This window comes from Aethalodelphis obliquidens, unplaced genomic scaffold (genome assembly GCF_003676395.1).
Source record: "Aethalodelphis obliquidens isolate GAN/ISIS:26980383/991018 unplaced genomic scaffold, ASM367639v1 scaffold53, whole genome shotgun sequence".
NCBI classification, from domain to species: Eukaryota; Metazoa; Chordata; class Mammalia; order Artiodactyla; family Delphinidae; genus Aethalodelphis; species Aethalodelphis obliquidens.
In genome coordinates this window covers 222,105-245,408 of record NW_020837997.1, presented here as the reverse complement: position 1 = coordinate 245,408, position 23,304 = coordinate 222,105, and the positions used below count along the sequence as shown (strand labels likewise).

Below are 23,304 nucleotides of genomic sequence, written 5' to 3'. Positions count from 1 at the left end.
ACATTACCCTGTGAATTGTCTTCCTCTGCTCTGAAGTCCTAGACCCCGAGCCTCAGCTCTTTAGGTCAGAATGAATACATAAGCCTTGATTACCTGACCCTATGACAGACTCAGTCCCAGCCCTGCTGCACCTTTAAGTTCCTTAACCTGTCCCATGTTGTCCAGCACCACCTACGTGCTGGCAACTCCCAAATTTATGTCTCTACCGCAGGCCTCTCCTCTGACCTCAGACCCAAATATCCCATTGTTTATACAACATCTCCCGCTTGTATGTCTAGGGTGATCTTTAGTAACTGAACAAGGCCAAACCTGTCTCAAGCCCCCATCCCTCTCTTCCCATAGTCTTATCACTTTCAGGTAATATCAATGCCACCCCTCATTTGCACATGGGGCTGTCCGCATCATCTTCTCTCTCACACTTCACATCCCCAATCCTGCAACCTAACAAATGTATCCAGAATCCAGTCGCTCCTCCCATTCTCACCACTATTGCCCTAGCCCTGGGCAGTTCTTAGCCCTCCCTCACTCTCTTAACCACCTGAAAAGGATGACCAGGGCTAGGGCAAACCACAGCACCAAACCACAGCTCTCCACCAGTCAAGGCTACCTCTCAGGCCTCCAAACACAAAACAAGCATCCCATCACTGCAAGTGCAAAGAGTTTGCTTACTCACCACTGTCAGAGAGGAAAGACATTTCTGGTGTCAGAGATCAGATTGGAATGTTTCCACTAAAACAGCAGAAAATGTTGAGTCTGGTGAAGTGCTCCCTGCAGCCCCTAGCACAGGACACCCCACAGAACTCTTCTCATCCAGGGAAATGCAGACACAGTAGAGAGCAAGGACTGGCAAACCTCTGTCCTGCCTGGGAAATGAGGCCCAGGGTGGGAGGCAGCAGGGAGTACAACAGCCTCTGACTTGCACCCCTCTTGCAAGAAGATCTGGTTGAGAGTTCAGAACCCACATTTCCAGGAAATGAGAATGAAACCATAGCAACCATATTTACATCCTTCTCTACAGCACAAGCATTTCCCAAAAAAGAAGAATACAAGAGTGTGACTTCCAGAGGCTCAGTGAGTAAGGAGAGAGCAGAGAGGTACTAAGGGTCAGGAAAGGCCGGTCTCCGAGGACCCGTGGGAGGTCACCTAGCCAAGACACCCAGGGGAGCACAGAGGACAGGGAAGGAGGAAGGCTGTGAGCAACTTTTCAAAGCTTCCAGTGAATGAGGGAGAAGCATTTCTCTAAATTTTCTTTGTCTTTCTGATCTTTCATTGTTAGGAGACTTATACTTATACTTGAATGGGCATGGATCACTCTGGTGGGTCATGGGGTCACATCTGATGAGTGAATCAAACTATCAGAAGGGGCTCTGGGGACACAAAGCAAGACAGCAAGGAGGGGGACACAGAGAGGGAGGAAGGAACCTGGGTCCTTAAATTTATATGGAAGATCAAGGGGAAAAGACCAAAGTTTCTTTAGAAGAAGAAGAAATGGGAGGGTTTCCTATAAGGTACATGGTGCATTATCATGTATATTTCATATATTATAAAAATAAACAAAGTATCCTTTAATGCTATAGGTGGGTCCTGGCACAGAGCCCTGTGTTAGACTCTGGCATGAATGAAATTCTGTTGAATGGAAGAAGTACATAGCATGTTAGTGGGTAGAGAAGGCACTGTCTAGTAAATGGAGCTGGACAAACTGGTTATCCATATGGAAAAAGGTTATTGATTCTCTATCTATATCACTTTTTTTTTTTTTTTTTTTTTTTTCACGGGGGGCTTCCCTTTTTTGCGTCCTCCGTTTTGGAGGCCAGGCTCAGTGGCCATGGCTCACGGGACTAACCGCTCCACGGCATGTGGGAGCTTCCCGGACCGGGGCACGAACCCGTGTCCCCTGCATCGGCAGGTGGACTCTCAACCACTGCAGCACCAGGGAAGCCCTATATATGAAACTTTTTAAACTTAAAAACTTTAATCTCTAGTGAAAACCAAGAAGTATGTCATTGTGAACTATTTGTCATACCAGCATTTTCTGATTGGCAACTTTATTAACATATTTGATAACCTCTGAAAACATACATTGTCTCATAGCATAATTTCTTTCTTCTATGTGGTACAAGACATGTGTCTAATAAACCCAAACATCTCTAGTTTTTTTTCTCATAAGAGGACAAATGTAGGTAAATTTAGACTTGTCTAGAAATCAATGTTTCAGTATTTTATCTTATTTAAGAATTTTCTAGACACTCAATGAATTCTTATTATTTAATTTAATTTAGCAAAACTCTGAAGTTCCAAGTACTAAAAATCTGGAGAGACTGTAACTGAGCAGGACCCTATTGGGCCTGCCCAGAACACATCCCCCACAATGTCCGCTACCTGTCTCTTATCTGTAGAAAAACTTTAGCCTCCTAGGCCTTCCCTGAGTTCCAAAGAATACATTTCATCAGAGAGGTGAGAAAAGGCAGAGATAAAGGAAAACAGTCAAGCAGACAAAATAATAATAGTTTAGTCATTAAACAAAGTCAGAGACCTTTAGTTCATCCTTGAGGGGTATAGATAATATTCTGAGTGGTGCCCTTTGAGCTGTTTTTTAGGTAACTGTATGATGCCCACAGCCAGTCTGACCCCAGACTGGTTGGAAGCAAAAGGCTGATGATGTGGACTCCAGATTACCTCATTACCAACCAATCAGGAGAATGTCCACAAGATGATCATGAACCTCACAGCCCCCCTCCCATTCCCTGTCTTTAAAACATTTCCCTGAATGCCATTGGAGAGTTCAGGTCTTTTAATCCCTAGCTTCCTGGCCTCCTTGCTTGGGGCCCTGAGATAAACGTTGCACTTTCCTTCACCACAACCCAGTGTCTGTAGATTGGCTTTACTGCACGTGGGTGAGCGGACCTAAGTTTGGTTTGGTAACAAGATTATTTTTAAGAAGACATTCCCCAAACATAATGATTTCCAAAGAGTTCACCCCAGAACACTTATTTACATTTAATTTTTCATCATATCAAGTTATTTTTTTTAATTTGCCACAGAAATAGTATGAACTTATTTGACTTTCAGTAAACCTATTATATTTGACATTGATGACTCTAAAGACATTATTAATTAAACCTACAATCTTAAACTTGTTTTTATTCATTAAAAATTAGTCCTAGGTCATGTGCTCCTTTAAAAATTTGGGTTAGTTTCTGTTGTATTTAAAAATATTTGATTTGTAAGCACTTACTTTCCTTAAAGCCAGTTAAGTAGGGCCCATTTACAAATTAATTTTTACATGAAGTCAGACAGAACCAGAGATCTCGTAGCTTCATTTAAAAAGTTAGTCATGAATCAAGTATTTCAGTATAAAGCTTATTAATTTATAATAACAGATGAAATAAGTTGTTTATTCACTTGAGTTTAAAAGGATTCTTTTTTCTTTTATTAAGTTCATCTTCTACTAATTTAGCCAAGGCCATAGTCTCAGGCAATGTGGGCTGTGTTTGCATTTCAAGAACATGACATAGAGTTATAACTGCAGGTTTTGTCCTAGGAATACTTTTATTTTTTTAGGGTCAGGATTTTGAAAAGATACTTTATCAAGCCAGCTTTCTCTAAACACACTGCAAAAAAAAAAAACAAAAAAACCCACAAAAAAACAGTTTTGGAATGTCAGAAGAGTTTCATGTTGCCCGTTTTCCTCCAGTGTCTAAAGAATACTATGGTCATGCATGTTAAAAAAATAATAATCTTTTTTTCCTTGGGAGCATAGCTGAGAAATTTCTAATTGTGTAAGATACACCCTAGGGGACTACAAGATGGAACAGAGCTCTGATTATCCATTATTCTTATTTACGGTCAATATTACCAGAAACAGACAGACCAGGACCAGAGGAACCAATACTCAGCAGTCTCTCAGGGTCACAGTTCCCTAGCAAGAGAACAGAGGATTGTCTACCTACCACTGCAGATGGGGGTACCAACAAAACTTGGTCTAACAGGGAGTTTCCCAGTTACCAATCAGGCAGCATCAGATGGTGAGGGACTCCTTGACCCAGAAAGAAAAGTCCAATTAAAGTGGCAGTAGGCTCAAAACCAGATGACCAAATCTTATGCCTTTTCCCCCCAAAGGAAACCTCCAATCGAGGCAACCAGTAAGTCAGAATACCCTGGTGTCATCACATGCGAGATTCCACCACTTACCAGAGACATATCAGACCAGACCATGACCAGGACCTTGTTTCTTTCACCCTGGAATTGAAAGCACTGTGGGCCAGTGATGCCCGGTCAGTGGCAGTGCTTGGGGCTGTCCCTGAGCCAAAGGTGCTCAGGTAGCTGCTGGACACGTTCTGAGAGCTTCCACCGTAACAGGGTGATAGAGTGGGTCTGTTTACCGAGGTTTGGGCAGAGACTGCAATGTCGATAACAGGTTAGGAAACACTTACCCAGCTAAGAGAATGTGAGCCTGGCTTTACCACCCTTGATTCCATCCCTGGGTCAGAAAACAATGACTGACAGGTGAAGAGAAGGGAAGGCAAGGATCACTTTTTAGTGAGCCCTTTGCAAGGGAATGTGCTTTCATTTTAAGCCAGCTATGGGTCTGGACTTGGTCTTCCTGGGTAAGATACCCTCATCCAATAAATCTGGATTTCTTCACCATTTGTAAACCCTGAACAGGAAGTAAGAGGCCTGTGGGTCTGGGCTGTGCCTGTCCCTGAGATTCCAATGGGGATGTTAGTGTGAGCCACTTCCACCCCTACCATTGTCCCTCCTATGTGAGGGACATTCACTACACCAGGGGTCATCAGTAGGATTGTAACTGTCTCACCCAAGTATGTCATTCCTACCCTTTATATTTCCTCTCAGCCAGCTCCCATCCTTGTAATGGGGTCAAGTGTGATGAAGAAAGAGGAAGGAGCTGACTTTCTCTAGCCCCACTGCAGCTATCTCAGTTGAAGGAAGGACTGAGCCAGGGCAGGGGAGATTTCAACTTTATAAGAGTCTGGAGATCGTTTATTAGACCAACTGGACTTTTGCTTACCTGAGTGGAGCTAGGAGACAAAATATTTCCTGAGCTGTTCCTTCCCTCTGTCAACCAGGAAATGTGTGCTTTGCCTCTTTGCATTTCAGAGACCATATTGATATCCAGGGATGCCTGCCCCATCCTGAACATGTCATGCCCTGAGGAGACCAAGATATTAGAGGCCTAGTCTTGTCAGTCACCACAGAACATTGCCCAATGTCAACTGAAAAGCTTAGTAAACATTTGCAGGGTAAAGGAAGGACCACACCCATTTTCCACTTCAGCTACTGCTTTTAGAGTTAAGGCACTTTCAGAGGGTTTTCTGGACACACTCAGCCATGCTAGGCAACCCATTTTCTGCCTGTCCTCCTTCCCTTTACTCCTGTTCCCTGCTTTGCTTACCTGCATCCCCAGTCCTAGCCTGGTCTCTGATGGAGGCCTGGCACTCAGCTTCTTTGTCCACACTCTAGCCTGCTCAGTGTCTGGTGGTGAAAGTCTTAACATGCAAGCATCACATGGGTTGAGGGTCTGCCAGAGGTGGAGGAACATGAGAGGAGGTGGTACAACCAAAAGAGGCTGCTTCCTGGACCTTGTGAATTCCCTTGAGCCCAGTTCCAAACCATTTCAGGCATCTAATAGACAGATTAGCCTGAAAGGAGAGCCCAAACCTAGAAGAGGTTTCCAAAGGGCGGCCCCAAAGTGCAATCAGCAACCTTTGTATGTCTCTTGTAGACTTTGCCCAGATTCTACTTTGGTTCCTACTCTGTGCGGGGAGAAAGCATCTTTGCAGAGGCTCACAGACCTATGACAGAGTCAGTTAAGAGTTTCTCCTGCAGAGGCTGCAGCTGTCCAGGTGCCCAAAGAACAATTCCACTTGGTAGGTGACCAGTAGTGGCCATGACAGGTCTGTGTCACTTGCGGTCCTGAAGAAGATTCATGTGATCACAGGGCACTTAGGAGCAGAAGGTCAGACTGTGGGCTGTGAGATGTGTATTCAGGGCATCAGGTCCCAGCCTGTGGACAGTTCAGAGCAAAGATGGAGAAGGCATGAACTTGGTTTTCTTACTTATTTCTTATTTTACTCCTGAGGTCTTTAATTAGCTGCTTGTCTGTGTTCACCTGCATGCACAACTCATTGTCAAGTTCATTTGTGAGTTTTCATCTTTGCCTTGTAGTTCTTTCTACCTGGAATGCCAGTCTCTCTTGTCCCCACAATGATTTCTCAGTCTCTCTTCCATCATAGCATTGATTGTCTCTATATGTCAGACAGAGTATTTCTCTGAGGTACCCAAACTATGGAAGGAGGGAAAGATTCATGACTGACTGCAGAGAAAAGAATATATGCAGCACCAATTTGGAAAGAACTGAGATACTTTCCTTTTTAGAATCCTCTAGTTACTTACATAACATAATGATTACCTACACACTGAACAACTATCCCAAGAAACAGAACATCTTCAGTAACTATACCTATCTATGTGGTCCTATTTACTCCATGCTCTGTCACCAGCCCTTGGGTAACAACTTCATGAAGTATGTGTTTATGATTGCTTTCTTTCATTTGTTGTTTTATCACTGACATATTCATGCCTTAACAATATTTTGTTGTGTTCTCCTGAAACTTTGTTTAAATGGCATTATACTGGTTCTTAATTTAAAAACTCAGCAATGGGCTTCCCTGGTGGCGCAGTGGTTGAGAGTCCGCCTGCCGATGCAGGGGACACGGGTTCGTGTCCCGGTCCGGAAAGATCCCACATGCCGCGGAGCGGCTAGGCCCGTGAGCCATGGGCACTGAGCCTGTGTGTCTGGAGCCTGTACTCCTCAGCGGGAGAAGCCACAACAGTGAGAGGCCCGCGTACTGCAAAAAAATAAAAATAAAAACTCGGCACTATGCTACTAATATTTATTTATCTATTATATCTATGACCCATTCTTTACGATGCTGTAGAGGTCAATTTATTTATCCCTTCTCTGTCATTGGTTATCCTCTCCTTTTTCACAGTTATGAAGACTGCTGTTAGGAACACACTTCTACATATCTTCTGGACATTTGTGCATAGTGACTCTTAGGTACCATCTTAGGAGTGGAAATGCTTGTTCTCAAGGTACATGAATGTACGGTTTTTTTTTGTTCTGTGAGTCAGTTCATTCATCCCTGTGCCAGCACTCAAGTACAGCATTAAAGTATACTTTATTTATACAATGTATAAAATATACATGAAAAATACCATATATGGTACTGCAAACCCTCCCATTTCTTCTTCTAAAGAAAATTTGGTATTTTCTCCTTAATCTTCCATGTAAATTTAGGAATCCAGACTCCTCCCTCCTCTCTGTGCCCAGCTCCTTGCGGTTTTGCCTTGTGTCCCCAGAGGCCCTTCTGATAGTTTGATTTGCTCATCAGATGTGACCCCATGACCCACCAGAGTGATCCAGGCCCCGGGTTGACAATGTGGCAGTCAGGTATAGGTCTCCTAACGATGAAAGAACAAAAAAAGACAGAGAAAAGTTAGAGAAATGCTTCTCCCTCATTCACTGGAAGCTTTGAAAAGTTGCTCACAGCCTTCCTTCTTCCCTGTCCTCTGTGCTCCCCTGGGTGTCTTGGCTAGGTGACCTCCCAGGGGTCCTAAGAGACCTGCCTTTCCTGACCCCTAGTACCTCTCTGCCCTCTCCTTACTCACTGATCCTCTGGAAGTCACACTCTTGTATTTTCTTTACTGGAAAATGTGGTGCTATAGAGAAAGACATAAACACGATTTCCCTGGTTTCATTTTCATTTCTGGAAATGTTAGTTTCAACTATCAATCTTTTCCTCCTAAGGGAGGGGCTCAAGTCAGAGGCTATTGTACTCCCTGCTGCCTCCCATCCTGGGCCTCATTTCCCAGGCAGGACCGAAGTTTGCCAGTCCTTGCTCTCTACTGTGTCTGCCTTTATCTGGGCGAGGACAGTTCTCTGGATTGTTCCTGTGCTGGGGGCTGCGGGGAGCACTTCAGCAGACTCTGCATTTTCTACTGTTTTAGTGGAAACATTCGGGTCGGCGCTCTGACCAGAAATGTCTTTTCTCTCTTGAACTGGTGAGTGAGCAAACTCTTAGCACTTGCAAGGACAGGATGCTTGTTTTTTGTTTGGGGACATGAGGGGCAGGGCTGGCGGCTGGTGGAGAGCTGTGGTTTGGTGCAGAAGGCCTGGTCATCCTTTTCAGGTGGTTAAGGGAGTGAGGGAGGGCCGAGAACTGCCCAGGGCTAGGGCAATAGTGGTGAGAATGGGAGGAGTGACTGGATTCTGGATAAATTTGGTCAGGTTGCAAGATTGGGGGTGTGAAGTGTGAGAGAAAGAAGATTATGTGGACAGCCCCATGTGCAAATGAGGGGTGGCGTTGATATTACCTGAAAGGGATAAGACAAGGGAAGAGAAGGATGGGGGCTTGAGACAGGTTTGGTCTTGTTCAGTTACTAAAGATCATCCTAGACATACAAGCGGGAGATGTTGTATAAACAATAGGATATTTAGGTCTGAGGTCAGGACAGATGCCTGGGGTAGAGATATAAATTTGGGAGTTGCCAGCACATAGATGGTGCCGGACAACATGGGACAGGTTAAGATAATCTAAAGGGCGCATGTATGTGGAGCAGGGTGAGGACTGAGCCTGTTGTAGGGGAGGAAATAATTTTCCTCTACCCTTGTAGGTTCTTACGGCTGGTTTCAGAATTAAAATGACATGAGGCAGATTAATGGAAGAAAAACACAAATTTAACTTTGAATGTGCAGGGGTTCCATACTGTGAGGCACACCTGCGTTCAGGCAATTGAGGCTTATATGCTATTCAGATTTCAGGAGCAGGGGTAGGAGTCTGGGACTTCGAAGAGGGAAGTCAATTTACAGGACGATGGAAAAATAAATGTTCGGTAAACAATTGTTTGCCATGCCTTGCAGAAACAATGGGAAACAGAGAGGACTTTGATCAAACAGGCCTTGCGAAGTTTCCCCAAGTCTACCACACTAGCTCATAGTCTTAGTAGAAATCTCTGGTGATAGCTCTTCTTCCTGAAATAGGCCCTTTATCTAAGTTCTTTTAGGCAGTTAAGGAGAAGATAAAAGCTCTTTCTTAAAGATAATCATCCTAAAATAATCCTATGCCAAAGAGATACATTTTGGGACAGCAAATTTTGCTCCCCTATGCTGTGGGCACCCCAATTTCAGATCACACTGTGTGGGAGGACGGGCACACAAAGCAAGGAGTGGTCGGCCACACCCACTTCCTGCTTTAGTTTAACAAAATGGTGTTGGGGAGGAGAAAATGTTCCTCCACGCTTCTGGGTTTTTGTGGCTGGTCTAAGAATTAAATTGACATGAGACAGATTAACGGGAGAAAAAAACAAATTTAATTACTATACCTATGAAAGAGGGCTCCAGAAGATTATGGGGTGCAGAGGCAGTCAGGCAATCAAGGCTATGTATTCATTCTGAGCAAAGGAGTTGGGGCTAAGGGTGTAGGGCTTCAAAGGTGAGGAAGAAAAGGCACAGGGTAATGGGAAGAGGAACTGTTTGGTAAACAAGTATGTGACCCGCCATGTAAAGGCAATGAGACACAGAGAGGAACGTGAACATACAGACCTTGGAAAATTTCCCAGTCTACATGTCTAGCTCATATTCTTTTTAGTTACCTCTGGTGACAGCTCCTTTCTTGGAACAAGCCCCCCCGATCTAAATGCTTTTAAGCAGTTAAGGGGAAGGTAAAAAGGACAACTTCCTGAGTCTTCTGTTTCTTAAAAATAACCAACCTAAAATCATCCTCATATTAGAGAAGCATTTTGTGGTGGCAATTATATCCCCTACGCCGGTCATTCATCTGATTTTTCTTTCACCTTTGAAACAAAATGTCTTCTCATTGCTCTAGTACCCTTCGTTTTTATGACTTAAAGGTCACATTTCAAATACATTCAAAATACCCTCTCTCCAGGCTGAGGTCCTTGATGCTACGTGTAACATCAGAATGGGACTCATTCTTTCTTTCTCCCTATTGGCTCATACATGGCAATAATTGCTGCTCCATTTCAAGGTGAACCACCACATAGATATTTCAAATCAGGTGGCCACAAACTAGTTAGACCACTGTCAAAGCTCTCACCTGAATAGCAGGTACAAAAGGGTTGGGGTGAGGGAATTTGTGAAGGGATATTTTGAGGGAGATGTTAGGGTGTGGGATCCCCAGGGCAAAGATGGAGGGTGATGCCTGCTCCTCACTTCAAACTCAGAATGAGGGTTTTAGCAGGAGCTTTGGGAGAACAGCTAGAGGACAGGGAACTGGGTCTTTCCCAAGCCTGAGATATCTAAACGTGAAAGTCAGGTTAGCAAGATGTGGCAGGCAAGCCCAAGAAGGAGCTGGGCAGAGAGTATGTTGGGGTGAAGGGGGTGATGTGTGGTCCATACAGCTGATCCAGGCCACGTGCAAGAGAGAGCTTGTGTGGGGTCACCTCAGGGCATTTCTCAGAGGGCCACCTGCAGGAGGGACCAGTCTGGAGTGTGGAGTTGATGAGAGAAGTGTGGGATGTGCATGCAAACCTGGGAGTCATCAGTGAGTATGTGGTCTTGTATCGTTGGGGCTGGAGGAGATGCGGGGGAACTGAGTAGATGGAACAAGGAGGTTCCCTAAGGCTACACATCTCACCTCTCTTTAGGGTTCCCAAGGGAAGACAGTGTTTGTAAAGGTCTTCACCCCTGGACTGGGTGGTTTCACTTCTAGGGCAATGATAGGAGTGCCCATTTTCAAATTATCTTGCCTTTTGTGACTCTAAAACCCACCTTAAAAATCTCTCTCCTCTTTCCCCTGGTTTACTTCTCTTCCCATCACAGACTACCGCAGTCTTTTCAATTTGATATGGGCCAGGATATTCATTTGAACATATTTATTAATGTATATTAATGTATGTATGTACCCATGAAAGCTATATAGTAATGCTTTATGTTTATCCCTTTAATTGTCCACAAAAAGTATTGAGCTTAAAGTCTGTTTTATAATAAAAATACCTATTTGGTCTTTGTCCACAATTCCCAGAAGGAGCTCCTAAAAATGTGAAAATTTCCTCAGTGATAGGAATGTCTTTTGTAAGATAATGAGATTATTGGGGCAGGGAGCCTACAGAGCATCAGGATGGGGGCTGGTGGCCAGAAAGATCGAGCCAGAATTAAAGGGTGGGCAGTTTCAGTTCCTTCCTACCCTTCCTCCCTCCAAACTTCAGGGAGTGGAGGAGGGCTGGAGATTGAGTTCAATCATCAGTGGTCAATGACTTTTTCAACCGTGCCTGTGTAACAAAACATTAAAACCCCTAACAAGGTCAGTTTCTTACTTCCTAAACTCAATATTATTGGGGGCATCTCTCTATGTTGATGTGCATAGATCTACTTTATATTTTCTGACACAGCAGTCAGTCAAATGTATATCCCATTATTTATTAATTATAAAAAGGACACAGTATTACGTAGGGTACAGACAACGCTGTTGTAAAAGAGGGACTCAAACACGGAGACAGAGAACCAGGGAAGGCTTTCCCTCCCTCTGAGGGCAGTGCAGAGGTTAGCAGACTGCACAGCCGGGTGCTGGTTTCGTCTTGGTCTGGTAGAGCTCAGGCCCTTCCCATCTCCACAATCCACCATCTCCTTGCCCTTGTCCCCATCTGTGTGTTTGTCTCTAGGGGAGCAATCTAATCTTCTCTGATGATCACATCAAGCTTGGCCCACATTTCACTTGGTTCTCTCACTCCTCTGTCTCTCCCCTGGAAAGCAATCTCTATGAAATCAATGATTTCCATTCCTGAAGCTCCAGGGCTGGGACAGTGCCTGGCACAGAGCAGACACTCAATAAGAATTTGATTAGAGAATAAAGGAAAGAATAAAGAATGATTGTGCTTAGAGAATAAAGGGAGGATTTGCTTCTAGAATAAAGAAGTAAAGGAAGGAATTATTTGACAGTTCACATGCTGTTTTCATTTCCCCTGTGCTTTGAGCTTATTGAGACCCCTTCTGTAAGGAAGTGATAGTTTCTGAAGATATGAACTCAATATTACTGGTACTATATTTTCACAAGTCCCAAAGCCTTCACATCAGAGGGGAGGCTAGGCTAGGTTTTAGGCAGTGGAGTAAGATGGGATACAATTATCCTTAAGCACAGTTACTCTCTGCTTAAACAACTAAGTTGAGGCCACACAGAGTCTCAAGTTAATACCTGCGGTTTGCGGTCAGTTTGAATGTGAGCCACGGATACAGGACTTTTCAGTAAGCTCAGAGCCGTTCACAGCACTAATGCCACCTTTGCCACCACTTAAGAGCTAAGCATCCATTCAATTTCTCTTGAAATAGTAGGAATGGTCCCCATCTAAGAGTTTGGTTATAAGATAACATGGGGATACATCCATTTAAAGTAAATTTTACAACAAGCAGACAGAAATTGACATGTGGAGAAATCCCTAATTTCACAGGACTGCTCCATGATTGCTTCTAGGTGAAGGTCTGGGCAATTGTCCACTCCTTCCCAACCGCTCCTAATGCTGGCTTTACATTCTCCCTCTGCCACCAGTCTTATGAGTGAGTCCAGGATTAAAGATGCATTTTGCATAGGAACCAAGTATACTCAACACACATGCACAGACACAGGCACATACCTGAAAAAGAGATCTTACCACAGAATTTGCCATCTCTTCACTTTATTCAATTCCAGTGGGTAACTTTAAAAAAAAAAAAAAAACTCTTATTATAACCCACACAATAGATTTCACAACTTCAGACAAGCAGAATGAAAACCACTCATTAGTGGATTTCCCGTGCTGGTTTCTATATAGCTCCCAACATGCCCAATTATCCCAAGCCCCAACCAAAGGGACCCATGGAGAAGTGTGGCCCACCTTGCACCAGATGTGGAATCTGAGGTATCGAGGACTTCTGTGAGCCCAGAATCCAATGTACCTCAAGCCCCAAGTTTGTTCCCCATTTGGTCGTTATCATGAAAGGCTGACAGAAAATCAACATGCTCGTTTATTCCAGGAAAGTATGCTAAGCCTCAACATCATCAAAGGGCCTGGTACTGAACAGGACACATCTGGGGAGACGGTGTTTGAAAAGCTCCCACCTCACTGACATCATCTGTAAAGGGAAGAGTTGGAACCCTGCAGTAGAGATAGTTTCTCCAATGCTAATACACAATTAAACTGAGGGGGACTGAAATGTCCCATTAGACATCTCATCCTTGAAAGCCCATCTAAGGTCCCTATTCCATGGGAGGTCCACCCTGGGGAACTAGTGGACTCACAATTCCAGATGCCCCAGAAATGGCCAGCGGCTCCTTTTCCAGCTTAGACGCTAAGAGCGTATGAGTGGCACGTCCTGCCCTCCTTCTACACATGTGGTCTCCATCAGAAGACCCCGAATGCCAGGAACGTGGAGATGAGAGGCACACTGCCTCCACACTGGAGGGCTGGATGGGTTTGAAGCAGCAAAGTATTTGTGTGCTGATGTGGTCCCTGAAGAATGTCAGAGAGGGGTCCTGCTATGAAAACTCACTGAAATGAGTAAGCCTGATGCCAAGTTCTCCTGTCCTGGTGTGGGCTCCACCTTTCATGTCCTTACAGTAGCACAGTTATCAAACAAGTTCCATCTTAGGAGCCCTCTCCCTTACGCACTCCATGGAAGCAGAGGGTGACGGTGATCAGACAGATGTCAGTGGCCCTCCTGGCATGTCACCCCTCCCTGGGGAACAGTCCTCTCCCCAAACAGAGGCAATTCCTTCTGGGACCATCCAAGCTCAGGTTGCTCCAGAAGGAAGAAATGGAATTGTGGAGGGTTGGGGTTGTCCTAGGGAGAGCTGAGGGAAAGGAGGGAAGAGGAGCTGGCAAGGACAGTTGGTTGTCCTGCAGTTTTCTACTTCAGCGGCCCTTCGGGGACACTGGAGCTCTCCGCTGGGTTGTTTCTAGATCCGAATGCTGGCAGGGCCTCAGCTCCAGGGGGACTCAGGCAGCGGAAGTTTCAGTTCTATTCCTGGAAATGACTCTAGGTGTCCAGGAAAGGAGCGCCAGTTTCCTTTCTGCATTCCGTAGTGGAGGGGGCACTGGCCTGAGCTAGACTCTAAGGCGTCAATGTCAAGTCAGTGCACAGAGGCCAAGCACAGAGTTGGGGTGTCCTGGGTCCAGCCCTGCTGCTTCCCTCCAGAGCCACGTCCTCGGATTTGGTCCTCAGCTCCGTCCTATGTCCACGTTCAGCTTCACCGTCACTCAGACCCTGCCCCTTCCTGAGGCTCAAGACACTGTCTGCAGAGATGCTCCCTGGTGTTGCCCAGCTCACTCAGCACTTGGGTTCACTTGCTACCACCAGCTTTGCTCAGAGTGCATATTCTCCATCCACCACTGCCGACTCCAAGCTCTGACCCCTACCTGCTGTCAATGCACCTGCTGGGGGCCTGAGACCCAGCAATGCTCACCACTGGCCAGGTGACCCTGGGCATCGGCCTAACATCCTAGTGATTGTCATGTGCTCGCTCTCAGATCAGAAGGAAAAGCTCCCCAAGTCTTCTGTGGGCAGGAGAGGGGCCCCAGACAGAGGACTGTGTGAGTGTAACAGAGTTAGAAATTTTTCAAGGCTTACAGTGCTTCCAAGGTTTGGGCAGAGATTGCAAACGTCAATAATAAGATAGGAAATTCTTATGCATCTAAGAGATTGTGAATTCAGTTTAGCCACCATTGATTCCTTCTCTGGGTCAGAAGAAGACAGTTGAAAGGTTGAAGAAAGGGAGAGGCAAAGATCACTTTAGTGAACTTGTTGCAAGGGGTGTGGCCAACAGTGAGGGCTGGATGTTCTTTTCTGGGTAAGATGATATCAGGAGGTAAGAGGCTGGGGCTATCCACCTTGCCCAACTCTAAGGAGGAGGTAGCAGGCCTGCAGGTCTGGGCTGTGCCTGTCCCTGAGATCCCAATGGGGATGTCAGTGTGAGCCACCCATGGCCCCACCTACGTGAGGGACAGTCACCACACTAGGGGCTTCAGCGGGATTGCACCTGTCCCACCTGAGTGTGTCTTTCCTACTCTTTATTGTTCCCATCCTTGTAATAGGGTCAGTAGGAGGAAGAAAAAGGGAGAAGCTGACTCTTTTCCTGTCCCTGCTGCAGCTATCTCACTTGGTGGAGGGACTGAGCCAGGGCAGGGGAGATTTCAACTCTGTAAGAGTCTGCAGATTGTTTATGAGACCAATTGGAATTTTTCTTACGTGAGTGGGACCAGGAGACAGGATATTTCCTGAGACATTCCTCCCCTCCTCCAACCAGGAAATGTGTGCTTTGCCTCTGTGCATTTCAGAGACCTTATTGATGTCCAGGAAAACTTCCCTGTCCTGAAGGTGTGATGCCCTAAGGAGATTGAGATATTAGAGGCCTAGTCTTGTCAGTCATCCACAGAACAGGGCCGAATTGCAACTGAAAAGTTCAGTAAATATTTGCAAGGTAATGGAAGGACCACACCCATTTTCAACTTTAGCAACACTTTTATAGTTAAGCCACTTGCAGAGGATTTTTCTGGAGGAACTCAACCTGAACCCTGCTGGCCCACACCCCAGCCTGAGGGCTTTAGGCAAAGCATTTAAGGCCTGTCCTCCTTCCCTTTTCTCCTGTTCCCTGTTTTGCTTTGCTAGTATTCCCAGGCCTAGTCTGGTCTCAGATACAGGCCTGACACAGTCTCTTGTTCAGCTCTCCAGCCTGCCCAGTTCCTGGTGGTGAAGTGATGACCATGCAAATATCACATGGGTTGAGGGGCTGCCAGAAGATGGAGAAACATGAGAGGAGGTGGTCAACCAAGAAAGAGGCTGAATTTGGCTGCCTGCCTGGACCTTGGGAATGCGTTTGAGCCCAGGTTCAAACGATTTCAGGCATCTAATAGATTAGCCTGAAAGCAGAACCCAAACCTAGAAAAGGTTTTCAAAGTGTGGACCTAAAGTGCAATCAGCAACCTTTATATGTCTCTCGTGGACCCTGCCCAGATCCTACTTTGGGTTCCTACTCCGTGCAGGGAGAAGCCACCTTGCCAGAGACTCACAGACCTCTGATGGGACCTGTTAGGAGTTTCTCCTGCAAAGGCAGAAGCCGTGCTTGAGTCCAAGAAACAATTCCATTTGGTAGGTACACAGTAGTGACCATGACATGCTGTGTCACCTCTTGTCCTGAGGAAGGTTCATGTGATCTCAGTGGACTTAGGGCTAGAAAGTCTGACTATGGACCATGAGGTGTGCATTGAGGGGCATCACTGAGCAATGGCCGCTCCAGGCCAGAGCCTATGAAATGGGGCACCAGACTCAGAGTGACCCTCACAATCAGGACCAGCCCAGCCCTGGGGAACTCTGAGTGGTGTTTTTAATTAATACTGTGTCTTTTATTTTATTTTATTTATTTTTTGGCTACGTCGGGTCTTAGTTGTGGCACGTGGTATCTTCACTGAGGCATGCGAGATCTTTAACTGTGGTGCACAGTCTCTTCATTGTGGCGCGCGATCTTCTCTCTAGTTGTGGCGCGCAGGTTTTCTCTTTTCTATTTGTAGCGCACAGGCTCCAGGGTGCGTGGGCTCTGTAGTTGTGGCATGGGGATTCCAGAGCACATGGGCTCTGTAGTTTGTGGCATGCAGGTTCTTTAGTTGGGGTGCGCGAGCTCAGTAGTTGTGGCACGCAGGCTTAGTTGCCCCACGGCATGTGGTATCTTAGTTCCCTGACCAGGGATCGAAACTGTGTCGCCTGCACTGGAAGGTGGATTCTTTACCATTGGACCACCAGGGAAGTCCCAAAACTGAAGTTTGTTTTCGTTTTTTTTTTAATTTATTTTTGCTGTGTTGGGTCTTCGTTTCTGTGCGTGGGCTTTCTCTAGTTGTGGCAAGCGGGGGCCACTCTTCATTGCGGTGCACGGGCCTCTCACTATCGCGGCCTCTCTTGTTGAGGAGCACAGGCTCCAGATGCGCAGGCTCAGTAGTTGTGGCTCACGAGCCTAGTTGCTCCGTGGCATGTGGGATCCTCCCAGACCAGGGCTCGAACCCGTGTCCCCTGCGTTAGCAAGCAGATTCTCAACCACTGCGCCACCAGGGAAGCCCCTAAAACTGAAGTTTTTAATTGGGTGTCTGTATGTGTTCATCTGCATCTACAGTTAGCTGTCAAATTCATTTGTGATCTTTCATCTTTGCCTTGCAGTTCTTTCTGCCTGGAATGACAACCTCTCTTGTTCCCACCTCCTCCCTCGATGATTTCTCTGTCTTTCTTCCATCATAGCATTGATTCTCTCTATGTGTCAGACAGAGTATTTCTCTGATGCTCCCAAACTATGGAAGTAGGGAGAGATTCATGACTGACCGCAGAGAAAAGAATATATGCAGCACCAATTTGAAAGAACTGCGATATTTTTCTTTTTAAAGTCCTTTGTTTACTTATATAATATGATGATCACCTACACACTGAACAACCGTCCCGAGAAATAGAACATCTTCAATAACTATACTTACCTATGTGTTCCTATTTACTCCATACTCTGTCACCAGCCCTTGTTCAGCAACGTCATGAAGTATGTATTTACGATTCCTTTCTGTCATTTGTTGTGTGATCACTTACATATGCATGCCTAAGCCATATTTTTTTGTGTTTTCTTGAAGATTTATTTAAAAGAGTATTCTTTTTTCCTGCTATTTTTTTCTACCATTTCTGCTAAATTCTATTTATTTTAAACTCAGTGTTGTGTTACTAAGATTTATTTACCTATGTATAACAATGGATCAGTGTTGTAGAGCTCAATTTATTTATCCATTCTCTGTCAATGGCTATCCTCTCCTTTCTCACAATAACGAAGACTGCTGTTAGGAACACATTTTACATGTCCCCTGTACATTTTTGCACAGTGACTCCTAGGTACCATGTTAGGAGTGGAAATGCTGGGTCCTAAGGTGCATGAATGTACAATTTAATAAAATTAATCCATATTTTTTTCATAGTGATTGTATTGATTTTACATTCCCAGCAGCTATATTTCAGAGAGTCTACTGATTCACATTCTCCCTAGTACTCAATATCGTCCAACTTTAAAATTTTTCCAATTGAACTGACGTACAATGTCATCTCACTGTGCACAGTTTTGCATTTGCCTCATTACTAAGGAGGATGCTAAACTTTCTGTATGCTTATTGACCACACCTGTTTTTTTTGTTTTTTGTTTTCCTGAGAAAGATCTGTTCATTTCCCCCCATGCCCTGCACTTCCATACTGGTTTGTTTTGCTTCTTAGTGATCTCTGGCATTTTAAAAATACCTTCTTAGTATTGATTTTTAGTTTACGACATTTGTGCCAATATCTTCTCCACATGTCTGGAGAATTTTTACTGCCCTGAAGCATTTATTTTCATAAACAGAAACTTTTCATTTTAATGTACTCTAAGGCACCCCATTTGTCAATCTTATTTATACAGTTATCTTCTGGGTATCTTGTTTAAAAAATTTTTCTGTACCCTAAGATCTGCTATATTTTCTAATAGAGTTTTCTATTTGAAGTTTAGATCTTTACTCTTCCTCTAGAGTTGATTATCAAAAGTGATATAAGTAGGGAATCAGTAACATTCTCCAAATGCAAAACCAGTTTGTACAGCTCCATTTACTTGATAGAGCCTTCTTTACTCACTGACATTCCATGTACTGGGTTGGCCAAAAAGTGCCTTCAGTTTTTAAGTAAAAATAAAAGACACACTTTTCATTTTCACCAAGAACTTTATTGAACAACATAGTCACCCTTTTGTTCCACTACCTTCTGCCATTTTTCAGGAAACTTCATAATTCCATCTGCCCAAAAGTTTGTCATCTTTTTGAGCAAAGAACCGCTCCAGGTGTCTTTTACAGTCTTTCAGGGAATTGAAAGTTTTTCCATTAAAAGAATTTTGTAAAGACCTAAATAATGGAAACCTGAAGGTGCAATGTCTGGTGAATACGACAGATGAATCAGAACTGCCCAGCCAAGCTGTAACAGTTTTTGCCTGGTCATCAAAGAAACATGTGGTCTTGCCTTATCCTGATGGAAGAGTATGCGTTTTCTGTTGAGTAATTCTGGACGCTTTCGTCGAGTGCTGCTTTCAGTTGGTCTAATTGGGAGCAGTACTTGTTGGAATGAATCGTTTGGTTTTCCAAAAGGAGCTCATAATAGAGGACTCCCTTCCAATCCCACCATATACACAACATCACCTTCTTTGGATGAAGACCAGCCTTTGGTGCAGTTGGTTGTGGTTCATTTCACTTGCCCCACGATCTCTTCCATTCCACATTATTGTACAGTATCCACTTTTCATCGCCCATCACAATTTATTTATTTATTTATTTTTTCACCACAATTTATTTTAAAAAAGATACGTTTAAGTAGAGAATTACATGTGGAAATATGGTCAAGAAGGTTTGTTTTAGCATAAGTTACGTAAGGATCCTAAACATCAAAGCGCTTAACATAACCAAGCTGGTGCAAATGATTTTCAACACTTGATTTGGATATTTTGAGTATGTCGGCTATCTCCCACATGGTATAACATTGGTTGTTCTCACTTAATGTCTCGATTTGATCGCTATCAACTTCAACTGGTCTATCCAACCGTGGAGCATTGTCCAGAGAGGAATCTCCAGCACGAAACATCGCAAACCACTTTTGACATGTTCAATCAGTCACAACACCTTCTCCATACACTGTACAAATCTTTTTTGTTGTTGTTGTTGCGTTTCAGTTTCATTTTTACCCTTCTTGAAATCATAAAGGATAATATGCCAAAAATGTTGCTTTTTTCTTCCATCTTCAATATTAAGATGGCTACACAAAAATTCAATTTTGATGTCATTTTTTATTTTTATTTATTTTTTTGCGTTACGCGGGCCTCTCACTGTTGTGGCCTCTCCCGTTGCGGAGCACAGGCTCCCGATGCGCAGGCTCAGCGGCCATGGCTCACGGGCCCAGCCGCTCCGCGGCATGTGGGATCTTCCCGGACCGGGGCACGAACCCGTGTCCCCTGCATCGGCAGGCGGACTCTCAACCACTGCGCCACCAGGGAAGCCCTAAATATTTTTTAAATCACAGTTTCTTGGTATAACTTTCCTCACTCATAGTGAATGATAGGAGGTGTCATCAATATCATATTAATAATTTCTTTAAATTGCCTTGGTTTAATCAGATGCCCATGTTTCAAAACTGTGCTGAATTGGATAGGGAAAATTAGAGCTCTTATTTACTTCCTCTGCAACTTCCTGTCACATGTTTTAACTTCCACCCAAACTGGTCCATAAAGTGAGGTAAATAGACATTAAGCTGCCATGGGGTAACTATTACCACAATGACTATGTTCTTGGTTGTCCATCTTATGGAACATACATCCTGGCAGGCAGGCCACCTGGTGGGCTTGTCTCTGTCTCCTGCCTCTCCCACAAGGCAAGTCCTGTCCTGATTTGCTGCAGGTTATTGTAAGTGAAGGTCTTTCTGGAAGTCGTCTGTGCTCACTAATGTGTTGGCCTAAGTGATTCTTCCTGCAGAATGGAAAGGTGCTGGGCTCTGTATTCAGGTTTCAGGAAAACACAGACAGTCTATATTAGTTTCCCATTGCTCTGTAACAAATTACTACAAACTTAGTGGCTTAAGACAATATACATTCATTCTTTTATAGTTTTGGAGGTGAGCAGTCAAAATGAATCTTAAGGGGCTCCAATTAAAGTGTCAGTAGGACCGGTTCCTTCTGGAGGCTCCAGGAGGTACTCCATTTTCTTGTCTTTTCCAGGCTCAAGACACTGCCTGGCATTCATTGGCTCATTGCCCTCCCTCCATCTTCACTACGACCTTTGTTCCTATTATCCCATCTTCTTTTCTGCATTTGGCCATGCCTCACTCTTATAGGGATGCCTGTGATTATATTTAACCCATGTGGACAAACCAAGATAATCTTTCCATCTGAAGATCATTAACTTAATCACATCTGCAAAGTGCTTCTCGCTATGTAAGTAACATATTCACAGGTTCTGGGGTTCAGGAAGTGGACATCTTAGGGGCCATTATTCTGTCTCTACATTGTCCTGACTCCTGGAACATATAAATCATCAGCTTAGAAAACAGGTAGTCTTTTCTGTAGCAATGGAAACAAAAGTCATCAGGAAAAATAAATGAACTGTAGTAACATGAGTAAGTGTGAGAGATGGGACCGATCTGTTGAGACCACTGTGTTTCCTCAGCTGAACCTGCCTGTTCTGCTGCTTCATTCACCTTACCTCCTTATTCCCTTCCTTTTCCACAGATCATCCAGGGTTAACTGGCATGGATTGGTTCACCTCCTATTTCCTGTCAGGAAAGAATTTTGAGCAATTGGCCCAAAAATGTGTCCCTCACTACTCCACCTTGATCAGCAAGGCAGTGGGGATCCTCTCTCAGGAAAGTGTTGAACGTATTCAAAGAGTCTTTCAGGAGGGGAAGCTAAAAGAGGTGGTTGAAGAGATTCAGGAAGCACTTCAGAACTCTGAGAATGCTCCCTTGAATGTGGCTGTGATTGGGCAATCTGGTTCTGGGAAGTCCAGTTTCATCAATGCCCTGTTAGGTCTTGGTCATGAAGAGGAGGGGTCTGCTCACGTTGGAGTTGTGCCAACCACCATGAAGAAAACCCCCTATCAACATCCGAAATATCCCAGTGTGACCTTCTGGGACCTGCCTGGAACTGGGACTCCCAATTCCCTTCCAGATCCTTATCTAGAAATTGTGGGAGATGATGACTATGACTTTTTCATCATTATTTCTTCCTCACGGTTCAGCTCAAATGATGCTCTCCTGGCCCAGAAAATCAAGGAGAAGGGGAAGAATTTCTACTTTGTTAGAACAATGGTGGATGTTGAATTACATAGTGAAGAGAAAAGCAAACCCATATCCTTCAAAAAGGAGAGAGTCCTTCAGCAGATCCAAGATGACTACCTGGCTATTCTCAGCAACATCGGAGTATCTAATCCGTGTGTCTTCCTGGTCTCCAACTTTCACCCAGATAAGTTTGATTTCCCAAGACTGCAGGAGACATTGCTGCAGGATCTCCCTGCACATAAGCGCTACACCTTTGTGCTCCAATTGTCCAATTTGTCTGATGCTTTCATTGAGGTGAAGAGAGTTATCCTCAAAGAGAAGATCTGGCTGAATGCCCTGAAATCAGCCGCTTTGGCCATCATCCCTTTCATGGCCTTCTTCAGTGGCTTTGACTTGCCTAAACAGGAGAAGTGCTTGAACCTTTATCGAAGCTATTTTGGTTTGGATGAGCAGTCAGTCAAAGAGATTGCCCAGAAACTGGGCACATCTGTGCAAGAGATCAAGAGCTCCACAAAGTCCTTGGATTTCTGGTTATTTGTGAAGAATGACAGTATAGCAGCAAAGGCCATGAAATGTGCTGAATCCTTTTGCTCAGTGAACGGAGGACTCCGATCTTCTATCTTTCAATTTTTGAAAGTATATTTTTTACGTTTGAAGTTCATCAATACGGTGGCTGATGATGTTAAAATGCTGTTGCATAAGACTTTAGAGAGCGGAAGTCTAAGAGAATGAGGCAGAGATGGGTAGAGTTGCCTAACCGAATAACAAAAGGGCCTCAGGTCTTGTGTTCTCTGGGTGGGAGCAGGATCCTCTTCTACCCACCACCAAGGCCAACACTACCCTAAAGTAAAAAGATTGTCTCACTGTTGGAAAAAGACAATTGCTCCACATTGATGCTACACTGCTAAGTAAAGGGGATTTGACCATAACCTCTTTTCTGTACTCTCTAAGCTATTTTGCTCTAATCATGACAGATATGCACCATATAACTTTCATTAATCTCCTGGTGTTATAAGGTATTTTTCATTTGCAAGTTTTACTCTGATAATAAACGTTTGGTAATAATTATGATAACTGTTATCTATTGGCTTTTTATGAATTATTATCCCCCGTCATCATTTCAATACCATCCTCATCAAAATAAGGGAAAATACACAACTATGGGAATATGGCCAAGTGAACAGTTGATGATGTGTATGGGGAACCACAGCAGGTAGAAGAAGACAGGATTAGAGAAATGGTTTAGAATGTAATATTTCTAGATACTGTTAGAGATTAAAGGGAGGGAAACCAAGGCAGCGTTTTTATCTCTAGGACTTTTTCAACACTGGATGGATTAAGAGACCAGTGAACAGGCCACGATGAAGGACAGGAGATTTGAGAGAGTGAAGTTGAATTAGGAAGGAAAGAAAAGATTAACTGAACTGGGATAAATGAGAGAA

The 23,304-nt window shown here is 44.3% G+C and overlaps 2 protein-coding genes across 2 annotated transcripts in view; one reads left to right on the top strand and one right to left on the bottom strand.

The window, feature by feature from the left end:
- Nucleotides 1-855, bottom strand: part of LOC113608336 (H-2 class I histocompatibility antigen, Q10 alpha chain-like) — a 74,122-nt gene extending 73,267 nt beyond the window's left edge. Inside the window, exon 1 of the mRNA XM_027084467.1 lies at nt 674-855. Within this exon, the coding sequence (XP_026940268.1) occupies nt 674-695 (22 nt within the window). The 5' untranslated portion in view covers nt 696-855. The remainder of the gene's footprint in view (nt 1-673) is intronic.
- A 6,986-nt stretch (nt 856-7,841) lies between these two features.
- LOC113608335 (T-cell-specific guanine nucleotide triphosphate-binding protein 1-like) lies at nt 7,842-22,933 on the top strand. Its single transcript, XM_027084466.1, has 2 exons — nt 7,842-8,085; nt 21,315-22,933. The coding sequence occupies exon 2, from the start codon at nt 21,335-21,337 to the stop codon at nt 22,592-22,594; it is 1,260 nt and encodes a 419-aa protein (XP_026940267.1). The 5' UTR covers nt 7,842-8,085; nt 21,315-21,334; the 3' UTR covers nt 22,595-22,933.
- Nucleotides 22,934-23,304: the final 371 nt, after the last annotated feature.